This window comes from Littorina saxatilis, linkage group LG10 (genome assembly GCF_037325665.1).
Source record: "Littorina saxatilis isolate snail1 linkage group LG10, US_GU_Lsax_2.0, whole genome shotgun sequence".
Classification (NCBI taxonomy): Eukaryota; Metazoa; Mollusca; class Gastropoda; order Littorinimorpha; family Littorinidae; genus Littorina; species Littorina saxatilis.
In genome coordinates this window covers 2,954,992-2,977,465 of record NC_090254.1, presented here as the reverse complement: position 1 = coordinate 2,977,465, position 22,474 = coordinate 2,954,992, and the positions used below count along the sequence as shown (strand labels likewise).

General features: G+C 42.9%; 2 protein-coding genes across 2 annotated transcripts in view; both read right to left on the bottom strand.

The window, feature by feature from the left end:
* Positions 1-898, bottom strand: part of LOC138977971 (uncharacterized) — a 59,729-nt gene extending 58,831 nt beyond the window's left edge. Inside the window, exon 1 of the mRNA XM_070350580.1 lies at positions 584-898. Within this exon, the coding sequence (XP_070206681.1) occupies positions 584-641 (58 nt within the window). The 5' untranslated portion in view covers positions 642-898. The remainder of the gene's footprint in view (positions 1-583) is intronic.
* An 8,186-nt stretch (positions 899-9,084) lies between these two features.
* The window catches only part of LOC138979117 (uncharacterized), a 38,960-nt gene continuing 25,570 nt past the window's right edge, over positions 9,085-22,474 (bottom strand). The window contains exons 7-8 of the mRNA XM_070351928.1: positions 17,887-18,039; positions 9,085-10,305 (exon numbers count right to left, since the gene is read on the bottom strand). Of these exons, the coding sequence (XP_070208029.1) occupies positions 10,005-10,305; positions 17,887-18,039 (454 nt within the window). The 3' untranslated portion in view covers positions 9,085-10,004. The remainder of the gene's footprint in view (positions 10,306-17,886; positions 18,040-22,474) is intronic.

Sequence of the window (22,474 nt, the reverse complement as noted above, 5' to 3'; positions counted from 1 at the left end):
GTCTGCTACTCATTACGACGGAAGAAAATGTCCTTATCGACACAAACACATGAAAAGAACACAACAGTATCTGACTGTACCGCCAGAGTAGAATAATAACAATAACTGTGTACTTGATTGTATTCAAAACCAAAAAAAACTGCCATGGGCTCTTTGCAGAATTGATTGATTTTCACGGAATTAAACAGCCGCATAGTATAATAACTAACCTGTGCAGACAGACTGGCACACTGATTAGGATTTGATCAAACCGTGGCACAAAAACACCTTTGTTCTGTGAAAACTGAGGAAATTAGAAATAGATATGTTACACACATCATCTCAGTGGATATGAACAATAATGGTCTCAGTTCACGGTAATTCTTCTTCTTCTTCTGCGTTCGATGTTGGTGGCCGTGCTAGATCCTCAGAGTTCACGGTAATGAACAAGCTGGATAAAGCTCGCATTTTTCACGATCCGCTAACTTCGACCATTATTTGTCATATCCAATGAGACTCGGCATGTTACCTCTACATCTACATTAACGCCAAAAGGATTTAATTTACAATGTTTGAAAACAATGTCTACATTGAGAAAACTAACCTGAAAACACGAGAAGACACAGGCCGGCAAAAAGACCAAGCAGAAGCCGAGACACCATTGTTGGTTGTCAGGGACCGGAGAGAAACAATTGTGTTACACCGCCTTGCACAAATTCCTGTCGAATTAAGGGAGCAAAGTTATGGCGGGTGGAGTGGCATATTACAGCATGCATAATAATCACACGCACACACACACACGGCAACTACTGCATTCAATTTTCTTCCTGGTTTAAACATTTTTACAATGAGAATATACTCGTGCCAGGTGAAGCATGTGAGTCATTCTTCAATACTGCTTACAAAACGGTTGAAGCACTGACAAAAAATTGAATTCACACTGTTCCCACATAATGTCTATTCAAAATGCTAAACCTAGAACGGGTTTTAATAAAGCAGTAGCGCATATCACAAAAATAGAAGACGAGATGCAATATCGTGTCTTCCGGGTTTGTCCTTTGCACTATGACTTGACGCCATTTATTTAGTGTCATAAAATGCAACATAACTAAACTTGTTTTCAGAACTTTAGGAAAAAGTGAGGTAAAAGAAGTGCAACTCTATGCTTTGCTTCTGTCTCTGGTAATCACATACAACGGAATGTGTCTATTCTGCCATTACGTGTGGTCGTGTTGTTTACCAGACGTGTGAGATCAAGACATTGAACACCCGTCCTCACTAATGAGGTACAACTGCTGTCGCCAGGGGTTATACTTAAACACGAAGAATGTTTAATCATTTCTAAATGTCATTAAATACACTGGTATGTGGCGCCTTTTGATAGTAAATAGCTTGGACCTCCGAACGTTATAATTGCTACAATCTTGCCGAAAATGCATCAAAACGATACATAGTTACTGTCGCCTGACTAGGGTGACATACGTCATGCAACAATTTCACTTGTTTATAATAGGCACGTATGGCTGACTTTGTTATGAACAAAACTATGGAACTCGAAAGTTAAAGAAGACAATCATTTTAAGCTTTACAAACAAATTTAAGTCGATGAATTTCGGGATGTAACGTGTGTCACCAACTGCAAGGATAACATACGCAAGCAAACTTTAAAATTATATTGCAAACATACTCTTTACGTTTATAGATTTGCATTTGAGGTTTAACGTGTCAGAAAATGAGTGTATTTGAACACCTTGCCCACACTGAAAACGCTAGCCTACTGTTACGTCACGCATCCGCGTTGTTTGAATGGTTTACAAGAAAGCATTCCAGAAGGTGAGCAATATTAACAGCTATTGTGTTTTCAGCGTAGCAATAGGGTCCGATATTTAGACGAGACAAGTATAATGCCGACGAGTCGAAGACGAGTCGCATTATACTTGTTCGAGTCTAAATATCGGACCCTATTGCTACGCTGAAAACACAATAGCGATTATATAGCTGTTATGACCTTGATTTGTTGTTCCAAACTTACAAAATGACAGTTTTTGCGTCGATGCGTTGATCTCAGGTTTTGATAGCAGACAAACTTCTTACGCGCATCATGTTCGCGCAGACATGCACACCGCTACACGCTTTCTGACTTTGGAAGAAAAACTGACTCCAAGTGCATTCGACTTCACAACACAGTTGTTGAAACAGCTTTTTAAGTTGTCAGTGTATGCTGTTGTCGATAGAAACATCGCCGTGGTACAGATTGGTAAACCGGAATCATGCGTCGGCCATTTTTCTCAATATGGCTGCAATCTACTGGCCGTATAAAATTTCATCTCACACGGCATCACTGCAGAGCGCCTAGAACTGTACCCACGGAATATGCGCGATATAAGCCTCATTGATTGATTGATTGATTGAATATGCTTTTGGATATTGAGAAAAATGGCCGACTTCCGTAGCATTATGCTTTGATAATCGGAAGAGCCCATCCAATCACAGCCCCCGAATTCCCCCACGTGTTCATCAGAATAGCTATATACATACCTATAGCAGGATGCCCTGGTACAAGATTTATTGAGGGAACATGCTGCGTGTTTACAGCGTCACGAGGTTACTCTGTCCCGTCAATCAAAATAGCGGGCGATACATACTTTACCACTCGATAGGCATAACAAATAAATTGAAATCTGAATTTAGAAAAATAGCAAAGGTATGTCACTCAGCTTTGTTCATGGTGGAAATAGGGTGGGGGGGGGGGGTCATGCACTTTAGGTTGTGTTACAGCAGCATCCTTACCCAATTTCAATGATAAATGAATATCAATCGGTCCTAACCTTCTCCGGATCACGCTTTGGACTACACAGTCCGGGTGGTGTTGGTCATGTACGACCCATACTTTAAAAGAAGAATTCAACCTAAAAAGTATGGGTCGTACACGACCCACGTCATCCGAGTAGGGATACACTCTTTCCCGCCTCGCTGTAAAATGCCTTCTTTAATTTCATATAGGTCGTCCACGACCCACAACATCCGGACTGTGTAGTTCAAACGACGTCATTGTTTATTTGTTTGTTTACAATGATTAATCCTTTAAAAATTGGTCGATGTAAAGCTTCTACATGTTTGAGGATTACATGAAGTCTCAATCAAAAACTCCCAAATTTTAGAGATACAGAAACTTTTGTGAGGCTCTGTGTCGTCAACGGCCCAGAAAGCACGGTGAAGGTTAAATACAAAAATCGACAAAGTCAGGGATTAAGTTAGTGCAAAATAAGCCGGTATGTTTGCGAAAACTGACATAATTAAAAAAAAAAATGCCTGTCAAAATGGTGCTTACAAGTAGAAATAACCAGGCAATATTGTAACACTCACGTGTATGATTGCAGCCAATCATGCTTTGATTTCTTTGTTGTACACATGCCAATACAGAATCTCATTTCGTCAAATATCCTCTATCTTGAATAGTGCTTGTAATGCGATCAACTCAAAAGGAGGTAAGGTGTGTTTCAACTGTTGGCATGTTCTCTCTCTCTCTCTCTGTCTCTCTCTCTCTCTCTCTCTGTCCTGTCTCTGTCCTGTCTCTCTCTCTCTCTCTCTCTCTCTCTCTCTCTCTCTCTCTCTCTCATTACTGGTCGATTGCATCAGAAAATGTGTTATAATCTCCACAAAAGCTGTGTCTATTATATGTCAACTTCAGCGTTAGGACCTGTTTGTTGTGCGGTGTCACACCTGAAACGCGAGTTTGTCAAAAGCATGATGCTCCGTTTCAATAGGGTTTTTGCAGGCAATAATGTATGCCAACTTCTTGTGTCACACATCAACTATTGATAATGTTTTACAGAGAGAGTTAGATCTGTGTACATGTAATGGAGCACACTTGATGGGTTGTCACACGCTTTAAACACCTGAAACGCAAGTGCACATTCAAATGGCTGTTCAGCTTTACATTGTAATCTGGCAATTGTCTATGCTTTAATTGTATAAATGAAGGTTTTTATCTCATTAAATCGAATAGCTTTGTTTCTTTACTTCCTGTTTACCTGTTAGCTTTCCGTGCTCTTCTTACAACTATGTTGGAGTGTCACTTGTAACGCAAGTGACGCTTTCTTTCATACAGCAGACAGGTCATATGCTTCAAACTGTCAGAGGAGATAAATGATACTCTCTTTATGGTATGGTAATCAGTGTATTACCTTGATAAATTTTGCCTTTGAAATTAAGTGACTCGCTTTCTTTGTATGATGAGAACATTTTTTTAAGCGCCCATTTCAAATAAGAATGAAAGAATGTTCTCCGAACAGAATGTGTATGGAAGTTGACTTTCTGTATGCATGTTGTGTGCTCTGATATGGAATTTGCTCATTGTGGAATTAAATCGAAGTCTCAACTTGATATCGAGCTATTTGTGTTAGTCACTTTGCACTTGTCTTTTTAAATGTTCAGTGTCAGTATAGAATGGTGGTGCCAGGTACGAGTCATTTAGTGTAGGGTGGAAGCGTGAGACATATAGTCTGTTGTAGATGTTCTAACCATTCTCAAACATAATCAGACCACACAGGCCTGTGAGTTTTACATTGGAAGCGATGACATACACACATATCGAACAAAAAGACAGACAGACAGACCAACAAACACACACACACACACACACACACACACACACATACACACAGAGAGTTTCTTTCTTCAAGTCTAGCTTCACACAGAGGACAATGCGCTTGCTCTTTCAAGTCTAATATGTTTATTAGCACAAGGAAAAGCTTTGCAATGAGAATACATAATATAATACACACAAAAAAAGGTATCAGCAAGTTAAGTCATCTTTCGTGTTCTCTGACTGATCAACGGTTTGTGTGCCTGTGATAAAAGGTGACGTGTTAATGTGTGTCACACACAACATTCCAGTATATAGTTTTCATTCTAGTAAACCAGTGGTCTTTCGAATATTATCCACACTGTATGTAATTGCTTGTCAAATACATTAAGAATAGAACAGCATCCAAAACGAGTCATTTGAGATGTATATTTTGCAGGAAAAAGCCTCTTCCCGTTTTATGCAAAATTCCAATAACATATAGACTGCTAACGTACCGAAATTCAGAATAAAGAAACAGTCAAGGTTAACCAATGAAACGTTTAAATCTTGACAAAATAAAACATTGACAAGTACATCGACCAAATGGTCTTGATAGTTGACAGACGAACAAACAATTAATAGGGGATGAACGAAACTTATCGGATAATGTTTTTTTTATCCGATCTCTGGCAGAGATAAGCTAAGTTTCGTTTTTCTCATATTAATTGTTTGCTTGCTTGTTCTAGCTGGTTGAATCCTGGGTTTGATACAAAACGTGAATACATCTTAAATTCTAATTTTATCAAGTACAATTTTGAATAAGAATGAAATTCTAATTTGAACAAGCTGAAACTACACTACTCATCATAAAACAAAACTATACAGATGCGTTTGAGGGCAGATCTTTCTGATGAGGCCGTTTATCGTAAAACCAATTAATTGACTGGAAAGGCCGTTTATTCCCCTAACTTATTCAGAAAACAGGTTGGGTTTGCATGACGTAGTGCCGATACAACACAGTCGCCCCCCAATAAAAATCGCAAAATCAAGGTTCCCGCGTTAAAATTGACAAAAAATCAGAACTGCTAAAACGAAACATGTTTAGCATGTCCTTAGACAGAACAATCAAATCGGCATCCAAATCAGTCAGTTTTGTTCACAAATCTTGTCTAACATGAACGCTATGGCATGCTGAGCGGTGTAGGTGTCAATCCTCTCAACAGGCATAAAAGGCAGTTTTTGAAGCCGTTTTAGCGGTAAATGAGACACAAAATGGTAACTCGCTAACGCATTGCCTTCAAACGTTCGGAAATCTGTGCTAACACTAATATATCACATGACTTGAGATTTCGTGTGTAGTTTACGACATGTGTTAGCACAAATATTCCGCAAGTTTGAAGGCAATGCGTTTGCGGGTTACTCAAATGTACCATGCTGAGAGGATTGAGACCTACACCACTCAGCATGTCATTGCGTCAATGTTAGACAAGATATGTGAACAAAACTGACTTATTTGGATGCCGATTTGATTGTTGTGCCTACGGAAATGCTACACATGTTTCGATTCTTTGTCCATTTTATCGCGGGAACCTTGATTTTGCGAATTTGATTTTGGGGGGTGTCTGTGTTGTAGGTTCCACTGTATCGACACTACGTCATGTAAACTCAATCTGTTTTCTGAACAAGGTAGCGGAATCAATGGCCTTTTCAGTGATATACTTGGTTTTACAACCAACAGCCTCATCAGAAAGATCTGCCCTCAAACGCATCTGTACAGATTTTTATGACGAGTAGTGTAGAACCAGTGTTCTATGACGAAGAATTCCAATTTCATTCCCGTTGTTATTGAAACTATGATTTCTGCAGGTTGAGATAATCATTCCAAATCTATCCAGCGAAATTTAGAATCATGCCAAATTCCAATCTTGGCAATGACATATACGTTTTCCTGAGTGGGGTCACAGTGTTAATGTGAGCATACAAGCTAGCTGCAGAAAACAGTAAGGCTTCAGATATTTTATTTGCGAATACTGGTACCTGCAGAAATATGTCCATTTCTCCATACATTGTGGAACCATAATTATTATTATTAAGGACTGGGTGGCCGAGTGGTAACGCACTTGCGCTCGGAAGCGAGAGGTTGCGAGTTCGACCCTGGGTCAGGGCGTTAGCAATTTTCTCCCCCCTTTTCTAACCGAGGTGGTGGGTTCAAGTGCTAGTCTTTCGGATAAGACGAAAAACCGAGGTCCCTTCGTGTACACTACATTGGGGTGTGCACGTTAAAGATCCCACGATTGACAAAAGGGTCTTTCCTGGAAAAATTGTATAGGCATAGATAAAAATGTCCACCAAAATACCCGTGTGACTTGGAATGATAGGCCGCGAAAAGTAGGATATGCGCCGAAATGGCTGCGATCTGCTGGCCGATGTGAATGCGTGATGCATTGTGTAAAAAAATTCCATCTCACACGGCATAAATAAATCCCTGCGCCTTGAATATGTGCGCGATATAAATTACATAAAAATTGTAAAAAAAATTTAAAATAAATCCCAGCGCTTAGAACTGTACCCACGGAATACGCGCGATATAAGCCTCATATTGATTGATTGATTGATTTCAAACTAGATATGTATAAACATCTTGGACCTATCTCTATAATTATATATATACACACTTCCACGCTGCAGCTCTGACAGAAACAAACTGCAAGCGAACTCTCTCTGATACAGTTGAACAGACTGTACTACCTTTGGATATTTTGCCTTAACCTTAACATGCGACAAATACCGCTTTAGTTCTAAATATTTACTCCAAATATACAATTTATGATCCAATCTTGGATACAAAATTGATTGTTTTATCCCAACATATATTACAAAATATAATGCAATTTGAAAATTCCGGTACAAACTCGTCGATGAAAAAGCTGTAATTGATTGTACATTTGTAACACTTTAACCAAATATGAAATCAACAAAATAGGATATTCTCCCCTTTTCTTGCATTAAGTCAAGTAAAACCGGGGAATAGAGACGAGGGTGGTGAAGGTGGTGGCGGTTGTGGTGGTGGATGTCGTGTTCGTGTGTGTGTGTGTGTGTGTCAGTGTGAGTGTGTGTTTGTGTGTGTGTGTGTGTGTGTGCAAAGTGATTCCCACAAATCTACTCGACAGATCTTCATGAAACTTTTCAAGTGATATCCAGATGATCTGTTCCTGCTAAAACTACGACGAAAAATTAGACACAACAAGAAATGAACAATTGCAATCAAACAAGAACAAAAGTGATAGATGTAAATATATACTAATTCTGCAATATTACCTATCTGGATAAGAAAGAAAGAATTAAAAATGACGTGTCAATATAAAGCAATCAAACAATCAAACAAGCAAACAAACAGACGAGAAAACTGGCGTACAAAAACACCCACACCCACACAAATCCATATAAACAAAGCAAACACATAGAAAGAGAAACACAGAGACAAGCAACAAACAAACACACAGCCAAACAAGTAAGCATGTATAAGACTAAATGAGAATGAATGCGCACAGAGAACAGGTATTGCCATAAATATACACTACTTCAAAACAGCTTAATGTTAAGCACAAGATTATGTACATGCAAGATTAATAAAAACAAGTGTAAAAGTGATAACAGAAAAGGTGTTTGCGCAACCGCTGTTTCGAATTTAAGAGTATGCAGAAGTGAATTCCATGTTAATGATCCTGTAAAAGCTAAACGAGTCTTAAATAAGTCAATGCGTGGTGAAGGTGGGAGTACCTAATTTGAACATTTTCTATTTGATGACTTTTTAATCAGAGACTGTAAGTGAGGTGTTACCTCGTTGTGATAAACATCAATACTGCCTTATTCAATTCCAACTGTAACAGAAATGGTAACATATTAAGTTACTGACATTGTTCATCAGATGAAATCAGGTTTAAGATTTAAAGCTCAAGGCATTATACACTTTTTTAGTACTCAAACTAACCAAAACGAACAACTACCATAACACTGAAAGCACAAAACCCCCACCCACAACAGAGAGAGAGAGAGAGAGAGAGAGAGAGAGAGAGAGAGAGAGAGACAGAGAGAGAGAGAGAGAGAGAGAGAGAGAGAGAGAGAGAGAGGGAGAGAGAGAGATAGAGAGAGAGAGAGAGAGAGAGAGAGAGAGAGAGAGAGAGAGAGAGAGAGAGAGAGAGATAGGGGATAAAAGGAATGGGAGTTAGAGAGGGAAGGAGAGACAGGGAGACATATAATTACGTGTTCCCAGTTGATAGATGGTGTTAACGTGTGTTTTGAAATCAAAGTAAGGTTATTTGGCTAGGGTACATAAAACGTTTACATGGATAATATAAGAATATAACATACACCAGCTTTGAGATTTAAAGTTGAAAACATTATAAACATTAGTGTACTCAAACTTAACAAAAGAACAAGTACCAAAACAAAACACAACAAAAACTAAACAACAACAAAAAACAAGCAAACGCACGAATAATTAACGAAATCAAATCAAACACTAACTCTTACACTTACGTCTAAATGTTCCACTGACGTTCCTACTTAAAACTACAATTATACTTTTTACAAGTAGGAACATCGGAAAGAACGTAAGTCAAGGATTCACAAATCAGAAATGAAGGTTAACAAAAACTAAGAGCGTGCACAGTTTCAATGCTCTAGTTTCAAAAACGTTCACGAAATTAATAATATTCCACTATGATCCTTCTTCTTTCTAGTTTTTCGTTCATGGGCTGAAACTCCCACGCAAACCCGTGTATTTGCAAGAGTGGAGTTTTACGTGTATGACTGTTTTTAACATGCCATCTACACAGCCATTCGCTGATTTTGTAGGATGCATTTTTGGTATTTTCGTGTTTCTACAATCCATATCACTATGACATGGATTACAGGATCTTTTCCGTGCGTTCTTGGTCTTGTCTGATAAGGCAATATTTCTATTTCGGTCATTGGTCCATATTTGCATGGACGTTGCTCAAAATCCCTATATTTACAACAACAAACCGTACGTGGTAGTTCCGGTTCACATCGAGCTGTCGTACGTGGTAGTTCCGGTTCACATCGAGCTGTCGTACGTGGTAGTTCCGGTTCAAATCAAGCTGTTGGTTTTTTCTTCGCTCATGTGTGTCAGATGTGTGCTTGCATGCGTGATCGAGTCCATGAGCGCAGTGTACATTTATTTAATCAAGTGAGGGCGATTTACTGTTTGCAACGTCCGATTCTGTGATGCTCGTCATTTGATTACTCGATCTGCTTTGAAACTCTAACTCCTGTGATATGAGAGGGTAAATACAGTGCAATATTATATTTAATTGTGATAGAATTATGACCTTATCTAGATTGTATCTGCAATTTCGTTATATTACAAGATGACAGCACTCTCGGTATTATTGGTTATATGATAGGTGTGCTTGTTATTATGTATGTGAACCTAATCGTTTTTGTCTTCTCTGCTTTCATGCGGTGAACATGGGGTGAGATAGGTCTGATCCTCTCTTTCCTGTCCGTCACCGTTTGGACGAGGTGGATACAGCGTCAGATAGTTGGAATCGTTCTGGTCTTCGCTGCTTTCATGTGGTGAACATGGGGTGAGATAGTCCGCCGGATCCTCTCTCAGGGATATGTAATCTGGCTGTTCAGCGGGCAGGGACGATTCTGCCAGATTTTCGGCAATTTCAGGATATTCATCGCTGATGACGTCATAGTCGCTGAGAGGTCTTTCGTTCTGTTCACTGGAAAGAGAGTCAGTAAATTATGTAAATCAAACCCATCTCGCCCCCCACCCCATGTGCACCAACCGCCCCTCCTTTGGATAAGCCCTGCATTTAGTTATGTTTCAAGGACGAAAGGTATGTACCAAGCAAAAGTTCCTGAAAATATCTGTAAAGCGGTTGCTTCCACACAAACATCTGCTTTAATAACATCCAAGATTTTCTGTCCACAGCCGAAGCTGTTATCACACAACAATTGCCATGTATGACAGAAAAGACTGTATTTGTTACATTATAGCAGTGTTGACCCCGAGTTCCTACTGCAAACACAAACAATTGTAAAATCTTAAAGTATGTTATGTCCCCTAATATAGACCACCTTCAGCAAATAGATGAAAATAAAAGCTAAAGGCTGGTTTCTATAATTCATTAGTTAGCTTGCTGAAAATTGCCTATACCTAGCCCTCGAGCCTTCAAAAAAAGACCAGAACAAATAGTCTTCTTTTCGTGGAAGTTGATAATTTTATTTATTACTCTCTGTTTTTGATAAGTTTGTTTAGTTTCCTGTTGTGCTTCAAATAACGTTCTCGTCAAACCGAAGCAGATAAATCTAAAGCATATTTGAATTAGTCTAACTGCACACTAAGTTATATCATGTGGGTTGTTTTACGTTGAGGGGGCTTTTTACAGTGATTCGTGAAGGCCTCTTCACTGGTCCATGTACAGAGCCAAACAGAACAGTACAAGGGAGGACAGGGGTACACAGAGCCACACAGAACAGTAGAGGGCAGGACAGGGGTACACAGAGCCACACAGAACAGTAGAGGGCAGGACAGGGGTACACAGAGCCACACAGAACAGTAGAGGGCAGGACAGGGGTACACAGAGCCAAACAGAACAGTAGAGGGCAGGACAGGGGTACACAGAGCCAAACAGAACAGTAGAGGGCAGGACGGGGGTACACAGAGCCAAACAGAACAGTAGAGGGCAGGACAGGGGTACACAGAGCCAAACAGAACAGTAGAGGGCAGGACAGGGGTACACAGAGCCAAACAGAACAGTAGAGGGCAGGACAGGGGTACACAGAGCCAAACAGAACAGTAGAGGGCAGGACGGGGGTACACAGAGCCACACAGAACAGTAGAGGGCAGGACGGGGGTACACAGAGCCACACAGAACAGTAGAGGACATGACAGGGGTACACAGAGCCAAACAGAACAGTAGAGGGCAGGACGGGGGTACACAGAGCCACACAGAACAGTAGAGGGCAGGACGGGGGTACACAGAGCCACACAGAACAGTAGAGACGGGGGTACACAGAGCCACACAGAACAGTAGAGGGCAGGACGGGGGTACACAGAGCCACACAGAACAGTAGAGGACAGGACGGGGGTACACAGAGCCACACAGAACAGTAGAGGGCAGGACAGGGGTACACAGCGCCACACAGAACAGTAGAGGGCAGGACGGGGGTACACAGAGCCACACAGAACAGTAGAGGACAGGACAGGGGTACACAGAGCCAAACAGAACAGTAGAGGGCAGGACAGGGGTACACAGAGCCACACAGAACAGTAGAGGGCAGGACGGGGGTACACAGAGCCACACAGAACAGTAGAGGACAGGACGGGGGTACACAGAGCCACACAGAACAGTAGAGGGCAGGACGGGGGTACACAGAGCCACACAGAACAGTAGAGGACAGGACAGGGGTACACAGAGCCACACAGAACAGTAGAGGGCAGGACGGGGGTACACAGAGCCACACAGAACAGTAGAGGACAGGACAGGGGTACACAGAGCCACACAGAACAGTAGAGGGCAGGACGGGGGTACACAGAGCCACACAGAACAGTAGAGGGCAGGACAGGGGTACACAGAGCCACACAGAACAGTAGAGGACAGGACAGGGGTACACAGAGCCACACAGAACAGTAGAGGGCAGGACAGGGGTACACAGAGCCACACAGAACAGTAGAGGGCAGGACGGGGGTACACAGAGCCACACAGAACAGTAGAGGGCAGGACAGGGGTACACAGCGCCACACAGAACAGTAGAGGGCAGGACAGGGGTACACAGAGCCACACAGAACAGTAGAGGACAGGACAGGGGTACACAGAGCCAAACAGAACAGTAGAGGGCAGGACGGGGGTACACAGAGCCACACAGAACAGTAGAGACGGGGGTACACAGAGCCACACAGAACAGTAGAGGACATGACAGGGGTACACAGAGCCACACAGAACAGTAGAGGGCAGGACAGGGGTACACAGAGCCAAACAGAACAGTAGAGGGCAGGACAGGGGTACACAGAGCCACACAGAACAGTAGAGGACAGGACGGGGGTACACAGAGCCACACAGAACAGTAGAGGGCAGGACGGGGGTACACAGAGCCACACAGAACAGTAGAGGGCAGGACGGGGGTACACAGAGCCAAACAGAACAGTAGAGGACAGGACAGGGATACACAGAGCCACACAGAACAGTAGAGGGCAGGACGGGGGTACACAGAGCCAAACAGAACAGTAGAGGACAGGACAGGGGTACACAGAGCCAAACAGAACAGTAGAGGCCAGGACAGGGGTACACAGAGCCAAACAGAACAGTAGAGGACAGGACAGGGGTACACAGAGCCAAACAGAACAGTAGAGGGCAGGACGGGGGTACACAGAGCCACACAGAACAGTAGAGGGCAGGACGGGGGTACACAGAGCCACACAGAACAGTAGAGGGCAGGACAGGGGTACACAGAGCCAAACAGAACAGTAGAGGGCAGGACGGGGGTACACAGAGCCAAACAGAACAGTAGAGGACAGGACAGGGGTACACAGAGCCACACAGGACAGTAGAGGACAGGACAGGGGTACACAGAGCCACACAGAACAGTAGAGGACAGGACGGGGGTACACAGAGCCACACAGAACAGTAGAGGACAGGACAGGGGTACACAGAGCCACACAGAACAGTAGAGGACAGGACGGGGGTACACAGAGCCACACAGAACAGTAGAGGACAGGACAGGGGTACACAGAGCCAAACAGAACAGTAGAGGGCAGGACAGGGGTACACAGAGCCACACAGAACAGTAGAGGACAGGACGGGGGTACACAGAGCCACACAGAACAGTAGAGGACAGGACGGGGGTACACAGAGCCACACAGAACAGTAGAGGACAGGACGGGGGTACACAGAGCCACACAGAACAGTAGAGGACAGGACGGGGGTACACAGAGCCAAACAGAACAGTAGGGGACAGGACGGGGGTACACAGAGCCACACAGAACAGTAGAGGACAGGACAGGGGTACACAGAGCCAAACAGAACAGTAGAGGACAGGACAGGGGTACACAGAGCCACACAGGACAGTAGAGGACAGGACAGGGGTACACAGAGCCACACAGAACAGTAGAGGACAGGACGGGGGTACACAGAGCCACACAGAACAGTAGAGGACAGGACGGGGGTACACAGAGCCACACAGAACAGTAGAGGACAGGACAGGGGTACACAGAGCCAAACAGAACAGTAGAGGACAGGACGGGGGTACACAGAGCCAAACAGAACAGTAGGGGACAGGACGGGGGTACACAGAGCCAAACAGAACAGTAGAGGACAGGACGGGGGTACACAGAGCCACACAGAACAGTAGAGGACAGGACGGGGGTACACAGAGCCAAACAGAACAGTAGAGGACAGGACGGGGGTACACAGAGCCACACAGAACAGTAGAGGGCAGGACGGGGGTACACAGAGCCACACAGAACAGTAGAGGACAGGACAGGGGTACACAGAGCCACACAGAACAGTAGAGGACAGGACGGGGGTACACAGAGCCACACAGAACAGTAGAGGACAGGACGGGGGTACACAGAGCCACACAGAACAGTAGAGGACAGGACAGGGGTACACAGAGCCAAACAGAACAGTAGAGGGCAGGACAGGGGTACACAGAGCCACACAGAACAGTAGAGGACAGGACGGGGGTACACAGAGCCACACAGAACAGTAGAGGGCAGGACGGGGGTACACAGAGCCACACAGAACAGTAGAGGGCAGGACAGGGGTACACAGAGCCACACAGAACAGTAGAGGACAGGACAGGGGTACACAGAGCCACACAGAACAGTAGAGACGGGGGTACACAGAGCCACACAGAACAGTAGAGGGGAGGACAGGGGTACACAGAGCCACACAGAACAGTAGAGGACAGGACAGGGGTACACAGAGCCACACAGAACAGTAGAGGACAGGACAGGGGTACACAGAGCCACACAGAACAGTAGAGGGCTGGACGGGGCAGAGATGGATGTGGCATGACACGACAACGCAAAACAACGCATAAAACAAGTAAAACAGAGCAAGACAAAGAAGGACATGTCATCAAGACATCTTGCTTCATAGGATCTAAGCTTGCAAACTGAGTGGACATGTCATCAAGACATCTTGCTTCATAGGATCTAAGCTTGGAAACTGAGTCCCGCTTTCTCTGAAAGTGAGAGATGTAAACTTTGCAGATTACAGTACGTATATAAGCACAATATTTTCGCATGACATTCTCGTACGCCTCAATTAAGTGATTTGTGTAAGAATCAATTTGTTTATGGATGTGGTTGCCTCCCTTGCGTAAATGAAAAGCACTGTCCATTGGAAAATGAGTCGCAGTTGTTCCCCTTGTTTCTCTCACTTGTTTTGTTGTTGTTGTTTTTTCTTGTTTGTTTGTTTGTTTTTTGTAGGGGGTAAATCGCTTTCTGGTTAGCGGATCATTACCACTTTCAAATGAAGTTTGTGCCGTCGTAATGTGTATCAGCTTTTGAGAACAACCTTAATAGATTACAGTGGAAAACATCATCAAGAGATGCAGCTACCACCACTACAAAAAGGTACAGCCTTATTTACTGAGAACTGCCGAACAAGAACAACAACGATGGAAGAACGCTGGAAGAAAAGAAATAATGACGGAAACATCAACAGCAGCAATAATAACCGGTGACAACAACAACAAAACACCCCCCAAAACACATCCAAAACCACTACCAAAGAAAGGATATTATCAAACATGAAAGTTCAAACCTGGCTTTACAGCAACATACACTACAGACTAAGGAGAAACAATCAACAGCTACAACCCCTATCACTATCACAACAACTATAGCCTCAGTTACTAAGAGCCTCTAAACTTGAAAGAACAAGCACGTGTTTAACCTATACATCGGACACAAAAACAAACTACAAGGAAACCAGAATATTTCCCAAACGTTGCGACTTTTTACACTCGCAAAAGATACTCTTACAACAGCCGTATTATTACGTTGCCGAAAGGAGTCTTCCAAATAAATGAACTATAAAAAGCACCATTCAAACGCACCTCGTCGAAGTCTCATTACTAGCGAGAAGAAGTTGAAAGAAGAGGAACAGCGAATACAAAGTACAAAACATCTACAACTACGGTACTACAAGAACCGACATGGCCTGATGGGGGCGAGGGGTGGGAGGGTGTGTGTGGAAACACACCGTCATAAACAATTAGCCTTGACCATTGAGAGCAGACGAAAAACATATATATATATTTACATGCAAACCTGCGAGGTATCTCAACAGCAACAACCTCGCTGGCCGAGAGCTATACCTTTGATATAAATGAAGACAAAATAGCAAAAGGTACTACCTAATACAGTTCGGTTAACAGCATGGTTTTAAAAGTTCCCCCCGGACCCGGCTGCCTATCGGCCAGTATCGGGGACGGGCCGGGACGTGGCTCAGTTGAAACGAGTTCGCTATCGGCGAGGGATTTATTTCCCATGCATGCGCAGAGTCAACTTTGTGCAGACTCTCCTCGGTGTTCGAACACCCCCTTGTGCATGCACGCGCACGATACAAGATCCCAAGTTCACAGCAAAAGTTGTAGGGCTTTGAAACATATGAGTACACGTATGCAGCAACAAACAAGTCGCGTAAGGCGAAAATACAATATTTAGTCAAGTAGCTGTCGAACTCACAGAATGAAACTGAACGCAATGCCATTTTACTCGTAGCATCGTCAGGCCACCGCTCATGGCAAAGGCAGTGAAATTGACAAGAAGAGCGGGGTAGTAGTTGCGCTAAGAAGGATAGCCCGCTTTTCTGTACCTCTCTTTGTTTTAACTTTCTGAGCGTGTTTTTAATCCAAACATATCATATCTATATGTTTTTGGAATCAGGAACCGACAAGGAATAAGATGAAAGTGTTTTTAAATTGATTTGGACAATTTAATTTTGATAATAATTTTTATATATTTAATTTTCAGAGCTTGTTTTTAATCCGAATATAACATATTTATATGTTTTTGGAATCAGCAAATGATGGAGAATAAGATAAACGTAAATTTGGATCGTTTTATAAATTTTTATTTTTTTTTACAATTTTTCGATTTTTAATGACCAAAGTCATTAATTAATTTTTAAGCCACCAAGCTGAAATGCAATACCGAACCCCGGGCTTCGTCGAAGATTACTTGACCAAAATTTGAACCAATTTGGTTGAAAAATGAGGGCGTGACAGTGCCGCCTCAACTTTCACGAAAAGCCGGATATGACGTCATCAAAGACATTTATCAAAAAAATGAAAAAAACGTTCGGGGATTTCATACCCAGAAACTCTCATGTCAAATTTCATAAAGATCGGTCCAGTAGTTTAGTCTGAATCGCTCTACACACACACACACACACACACGCACGCACGCACGCACGCACGCACATACACCACGACCCTCGTTTCGATTCCCCCTCGATGTTAAAATATTTAGTCAAAACTTGACTAAATATAAAAAGAAACAGAAAGTGGGTAGTATGCTAATTCTGTCTTCATTATGACAACTCAGAAACAGCAAGGCCTCACATCAAGCTACATAGCTTTTTATCATTACAATTCCCTTTCAACGCATATTTTCAAATGCGAAGGAGTTGTTTGCAAGTTCTAAAATAACTGTAGCTCATAAAGGAATTTCATTTGTTTACCCGCAGACACAGTAGTGCGAAAGGCTTTGTAAAGGGAAGTTTTGAGGTCAAATGTAGCAGTGTTTAGAGGATCTAATATGCTATCAAGGAAAAATAACTTCATTTGAAAAAATGGTAATCTACCGACTACCAGAAAGTGTAAATAAAAATCAACTGCCCTACTCTTCCCCCCAACAAAAAAACAACAACAACCCAACAAGAATAATATTTTTTTTAAAGCACAAGAAAGAACAGATCCGGAAAAAAACACCAAGTAGTAATTAAGCCAGATACATAAAGTGAGGAGAACAAGGGGAACAACCGCGACTCGTTTTTTTTCTCAATGGCTAGTGCTTTTCACTACCGCAAGGGAGGCAACAACATCAATACGAAATTAAAAATATCAAAAATTCTCTAAAGGCGTACGCGCAACTTTTTATGCGAGAATATTATTTCATTACATTTTGATAGTGCTTCCGTACTAAAGCTTGTAAAGAACACATCTTTTAAAGAAAGCGAAACAGAACGATACGAGTCTACACCCTGCAGTCGTATTACAGTATCAAACAAAACGCATTGGAGCACGACAAAGTAGGGTAAGTATAAGAACAAGATAAACTGTCGTACTCAAGACTTGGGTTGGTCAGGTCAAGGTTCAGACCACCGAGTTCTACTCCATTGTGGTCAGGAGCTGGGTAGTGTCCAGCTGGGGTCAGTGTGCTGTGGTCGTGTACGTCTTCTTGTCTCTCACGTCTGCTGCTATCGGGCCGTTGGAGACGTCTGCAACATTCATAATTGAGTCTGCATCAATTTAAACAGAAATTGCAAAGTATGTTTTTTGCAAGCCTCGACTCCCGTAAGTACCCCACTAAACAAAGAAAGTCTCTCGGGATTCCCAACGTGCGTTATAAATAGAACATTGTGTAATCTCTATTTACCAGGATGGACCGTGTTCAACTAGCTTCTCACCAAGCCTGTTTCCCAGTTATTGATACAAGGCGCACCAATATGTCTTCAATGAACACATCACTTTTTCAAAATGTTGCCTTTCCAAACAAGTTGTGGTTGCCCAGTATTGTCATATTTGTTGATCAGGGGTATTATAAGTTGTCATCATTTTCACGAGTTTTCATTCACATCCAGCTGGGAAATACATCTCGTGTTCCCCATGCAATAAATCTCCGGTTCCCATAGTTGCAGGAAGCAGGTTATACATGGATAATCAAAAGCAAACCCAATAGAAACGCTCGGGGATTGTTCGGCTCTCTTCATTGGTGTTTCCCCAGACCTAGACAGACGACACTGCTTTGCAGTGTTCCAAAAACGAACTGGCAAACTGGCAAAAGTAAACAAACAACAAAACTACTTCATGAAAGGTCATACATTCATCACAAACATGTTGTTGTATTATCATGTGTGTGTTTATGAATAAAATACTTAAACCCATGGACAGTGGAAGCAAAATCAATCAAGGTTAATATGAGTCAAAGCCAGTACTCCACAGTTTCTGTCAGGCTAGTGGCGTGTGGAATTCCACACAACTAATAAAGAGGACGTGTCAGAGTCTACGGCTAGTACCGTCCTTACGCTTTCCTTTTCTTTGTGGGTTGCTTGTTGATTCTCTCTCTCTCTCTCTCTCTCTCTCTCTCTCTCTCTCTCTCTCTCTCTCTCTCTCTCTCTCTCTCTCTCTCTCTCTCTCTCTCTCTTTCTCTCTGTCTCTCTCTCTTGTCTTGGTTTAAACAGTGTGTATTCAACAATTCATAGATAATTCAGCATAATACATGTTAAGGATCAACAACAAGCTCACGCTTATGGTGGTGACCCTAACTTTAGAATTTATCATACGGATTACAATATCTTGCGACGAGACTTTGACAATTAATTCTTTAAACCAAAACAAACAAGAAACAAACAAAATATGCATACATATGTATATATATACATTTATAAACTTTACATATTTGACATATTTGACAAACAACAAAGGTATAATGGAGACAGGACACGACAATAGAATGGACAAAGAATATAAGTAGCGCTTTTTGTCATGGTACCGCTCAAAATGGACGCAAAAACCTCTTGTTTTCTACCGCTCATGCGCTCCACAACTGTATCAGTAGAAATGAAAGAACACATGAGATACGCAAGATAGCAAAACAAAACAACCTGTTCTGGATAGATAATTAATTTGGCTTTCTCCTCGTATGTAAATGTTGCCAAGTTAAGCCTATTCTGAATTTTTGTCAGGTCGATTTTGGGGGTAAATAGTACCCTTACTTCGGCGGCGGTCACGTGATACCTATGACAGAATTCTGTTTATATCCAAAAAGTAGTGGAGGGCCTTTAATGGCATATTAAGGTTGAATGAAATGACACGGGAATGAATGTTTTAGTTGGGCTACACAAATGGGTGCAATCATTTTTTTGCTCAGTTTATATTATGAATGTGTCCGTAAAATAGAAATGTTAAAAAGGAATGTGTAGTTATGTATACCGCCGTATTATTGTTTTATTGAAAGATAGTTCATTGTTTGCCATTTGAATTATAAAATATAAATTAAAAGTAGAAGTGCAATGCCAAGGCACTGCATACCCCCAGCGAAGGACAGATCGCCTCTCTCTCTCTCTCTCTCTCTCTCTCTCTCTCTCTCTCTCTCTCTCTCTCTCTCTCTCTCTCTCTCTCTCTCTCTCGTTCTCTCTCTCTCTCTCTCTCTCTCTCACTCACACATTTTACACACACATACACACACACACACACAAACACAAACACACACACACACACACACTCACACACGGCTGTTCTCCTTCTCTCTCCCTCTCTCTCTTTCTCTAAATATTGGAAGGAAAGTGTTCATGGCGTGTCGGAGTGACACGTTCGCCTGCGGTCACGGCTCGCTTGACCCCTACCCTGTATGACACAGTTTGTGAAGGGGTAGGGGGGGGGGGGACGTTTGGATAGTGTGCACTGGTCGTACGGCAGGTGGGGTGTCCTCCGCGGCAGGGGCGGAGCGGTTAAGCAAGAGGGGGGGGGGGGGGGGAGTTACAACCTGGGGTCCAGGGGTAGACCCCTTGTGGGGTACAGGGGCAAGGCCAGAAGCTGAAGAGTTTTAGCTATTTTATGAACAATTTATGGCTTATCCTTGATTTTAAACATGATCAACTGGTGTCAGCAGCCACTCATTATTTCTTTTAAAGTTAGTATTAAATCTTTGTTTTGTTTCGGACAGCCGGGGGGGGGGGGGGTTCCGGAACTCCTGTAACCCCCCCCCCCCCCCCCCGCCCTAATCCGCCCCTGCGCGGGTCTCTCTTCCTTTCTTGTGTACCTTGTCTGGTTCATGATTTGAGACAGTTGGAGAGTGACGGGGGATCGTTTGCATTCGGTGGGCGCGAATGGGTTGCGTTTCTTTTGCCGGATGCTGTACATAGTTTTTCACGTATGTGTTTTGCGCGCGTGTGAGTGCGTATGTGTGTGATAATGTATTATTGTGCAATTTGTTTTATGTAGTGCGTGTGTGTGTGTGCCCGTGCGTGTGTTTGTGATATTGTTTTATAGAGCAATGTGTTATTCATTGATTTCTGTGGTATTGCACGTTAAATAATGTTATGTTGTCGTATTATGATTGTACAGCGCTTTGAGCAGGGTTTAACCCTGGATACATGCGCTATAAAAATAGTATGCATTATTATTATTATTATTATTATTATTATTATTATTATTATTATTATTATTATTATTATTTAAGTTATTGAGACATCCCAGTGCACTAAGGGATTTATAGAGCAAAAGGGATTTAAACAACAAAACGTCAGGAAAGCCTCGGGCCCGGATGGTGTTTCGACTGCTGCTCTTAAGTGTTGCTCTGATCAGTTAGCACCCGTGTTCACAGACATTTTTAATGAGTCCTTAGAGAAGCATTCTGTCCCCCGCTGTTTTAAGTCGTCGGTGATAGTCCCTGTCCCCAAGAAACCCCGTGTCGCCCAGCTTAATGACTACCGCCCAGTCGCACTCACATCAGTGGCCATGAAGGTTTTTGAGCGGATCGTTCTGTCCTACTTAAAGGCATGCACTGGTGCCTCACGTGACCCTCTCCAGTTCGCTTATCGGGCAAACAGATCGGTTGAGGACGCTGTAGCGCTAGGTCTGTTCCACATCCTGCGTCATCTGGAGAAGCCACGTTCATACGCTAGAATCTTATTTCTCGATTTTAGTAGTGCTTTTAATACAATTATCCCCCACATGCTGTTTGACAAGCTGTCAGCCCTGAACGTACATCCGTCCATCTGTCATTGGGTTTTAGACTTTCTCTTAGACCGTCCACAGGTAGTCAAGGTGAACGGTTCATACTCTTGCTCAGCCACGCTGAACACAGGGGCACCCCAGGGGTGTGTGCTTTCTCCACTTTTATTCACACTTTTCACGAACGACTGTGTATCATCGGATCCATCTGTGCTGGTTCTGAAGTTTTCAGATGACACGACAGTTGAGGGGCTGATTTCCAACGATGATGAAAGTGTGTATAGAGAGGAGGTGGAACAGTTGGTTGGCTGGTGCTCTGACAACAACTTAGAGCTCAATGTCTCTAAAACCAAAGAAATGATTGTAGATTTTAGAAAGAACAAACTCGCACTCACCCCTTTAGAGATCAACGGTGTAAGTGTTGAGCAGGTCGACTCCTTTAGATTTTTAGGCACAATCATCTCGAGCGACCTCACATGGGACAAAAACACAGAGCCCATCATCAAGAAGTGTCAGCAGAGGCTTCACTTCCTTAGACAGCTGAAGAAATTTAGACTGAACCAAGCCATCCAAAAGCAGTTCTATAGGGCCACTGTAGAAAGCATTCTGTGTTTTTCAGTCACCGTGTGGTTTAGCGGTGCCAGTGCTAGGAACAAGGAAGAGCTGGAGCGCATTGTGAGACAAGCGTCTCGTATTGTGGGTTGCGAACTTCCGTCAGTCGCCTCACTGTACAGCTCACGTTTAGCAAAGAGAGTTAGGGGTATAGTGGCAGACTCATCTCACCCAGCCAGCCATCTGTTCGAGCTCCTCCCGTCAGGCAAGCGCTTCCGCGCTCTGAAGAGCAGGACTTCTCGTTTCAGAAACAGTTTCTTTCCTGAGGCAGTCCTTGCGGCCTCAATGGTGGATCGTTCTTAGATCTGTTAGATCTGTGATATGTGTCAGTTAAAGTTTTGAAATGGATCGAGTATCCTTAAATGA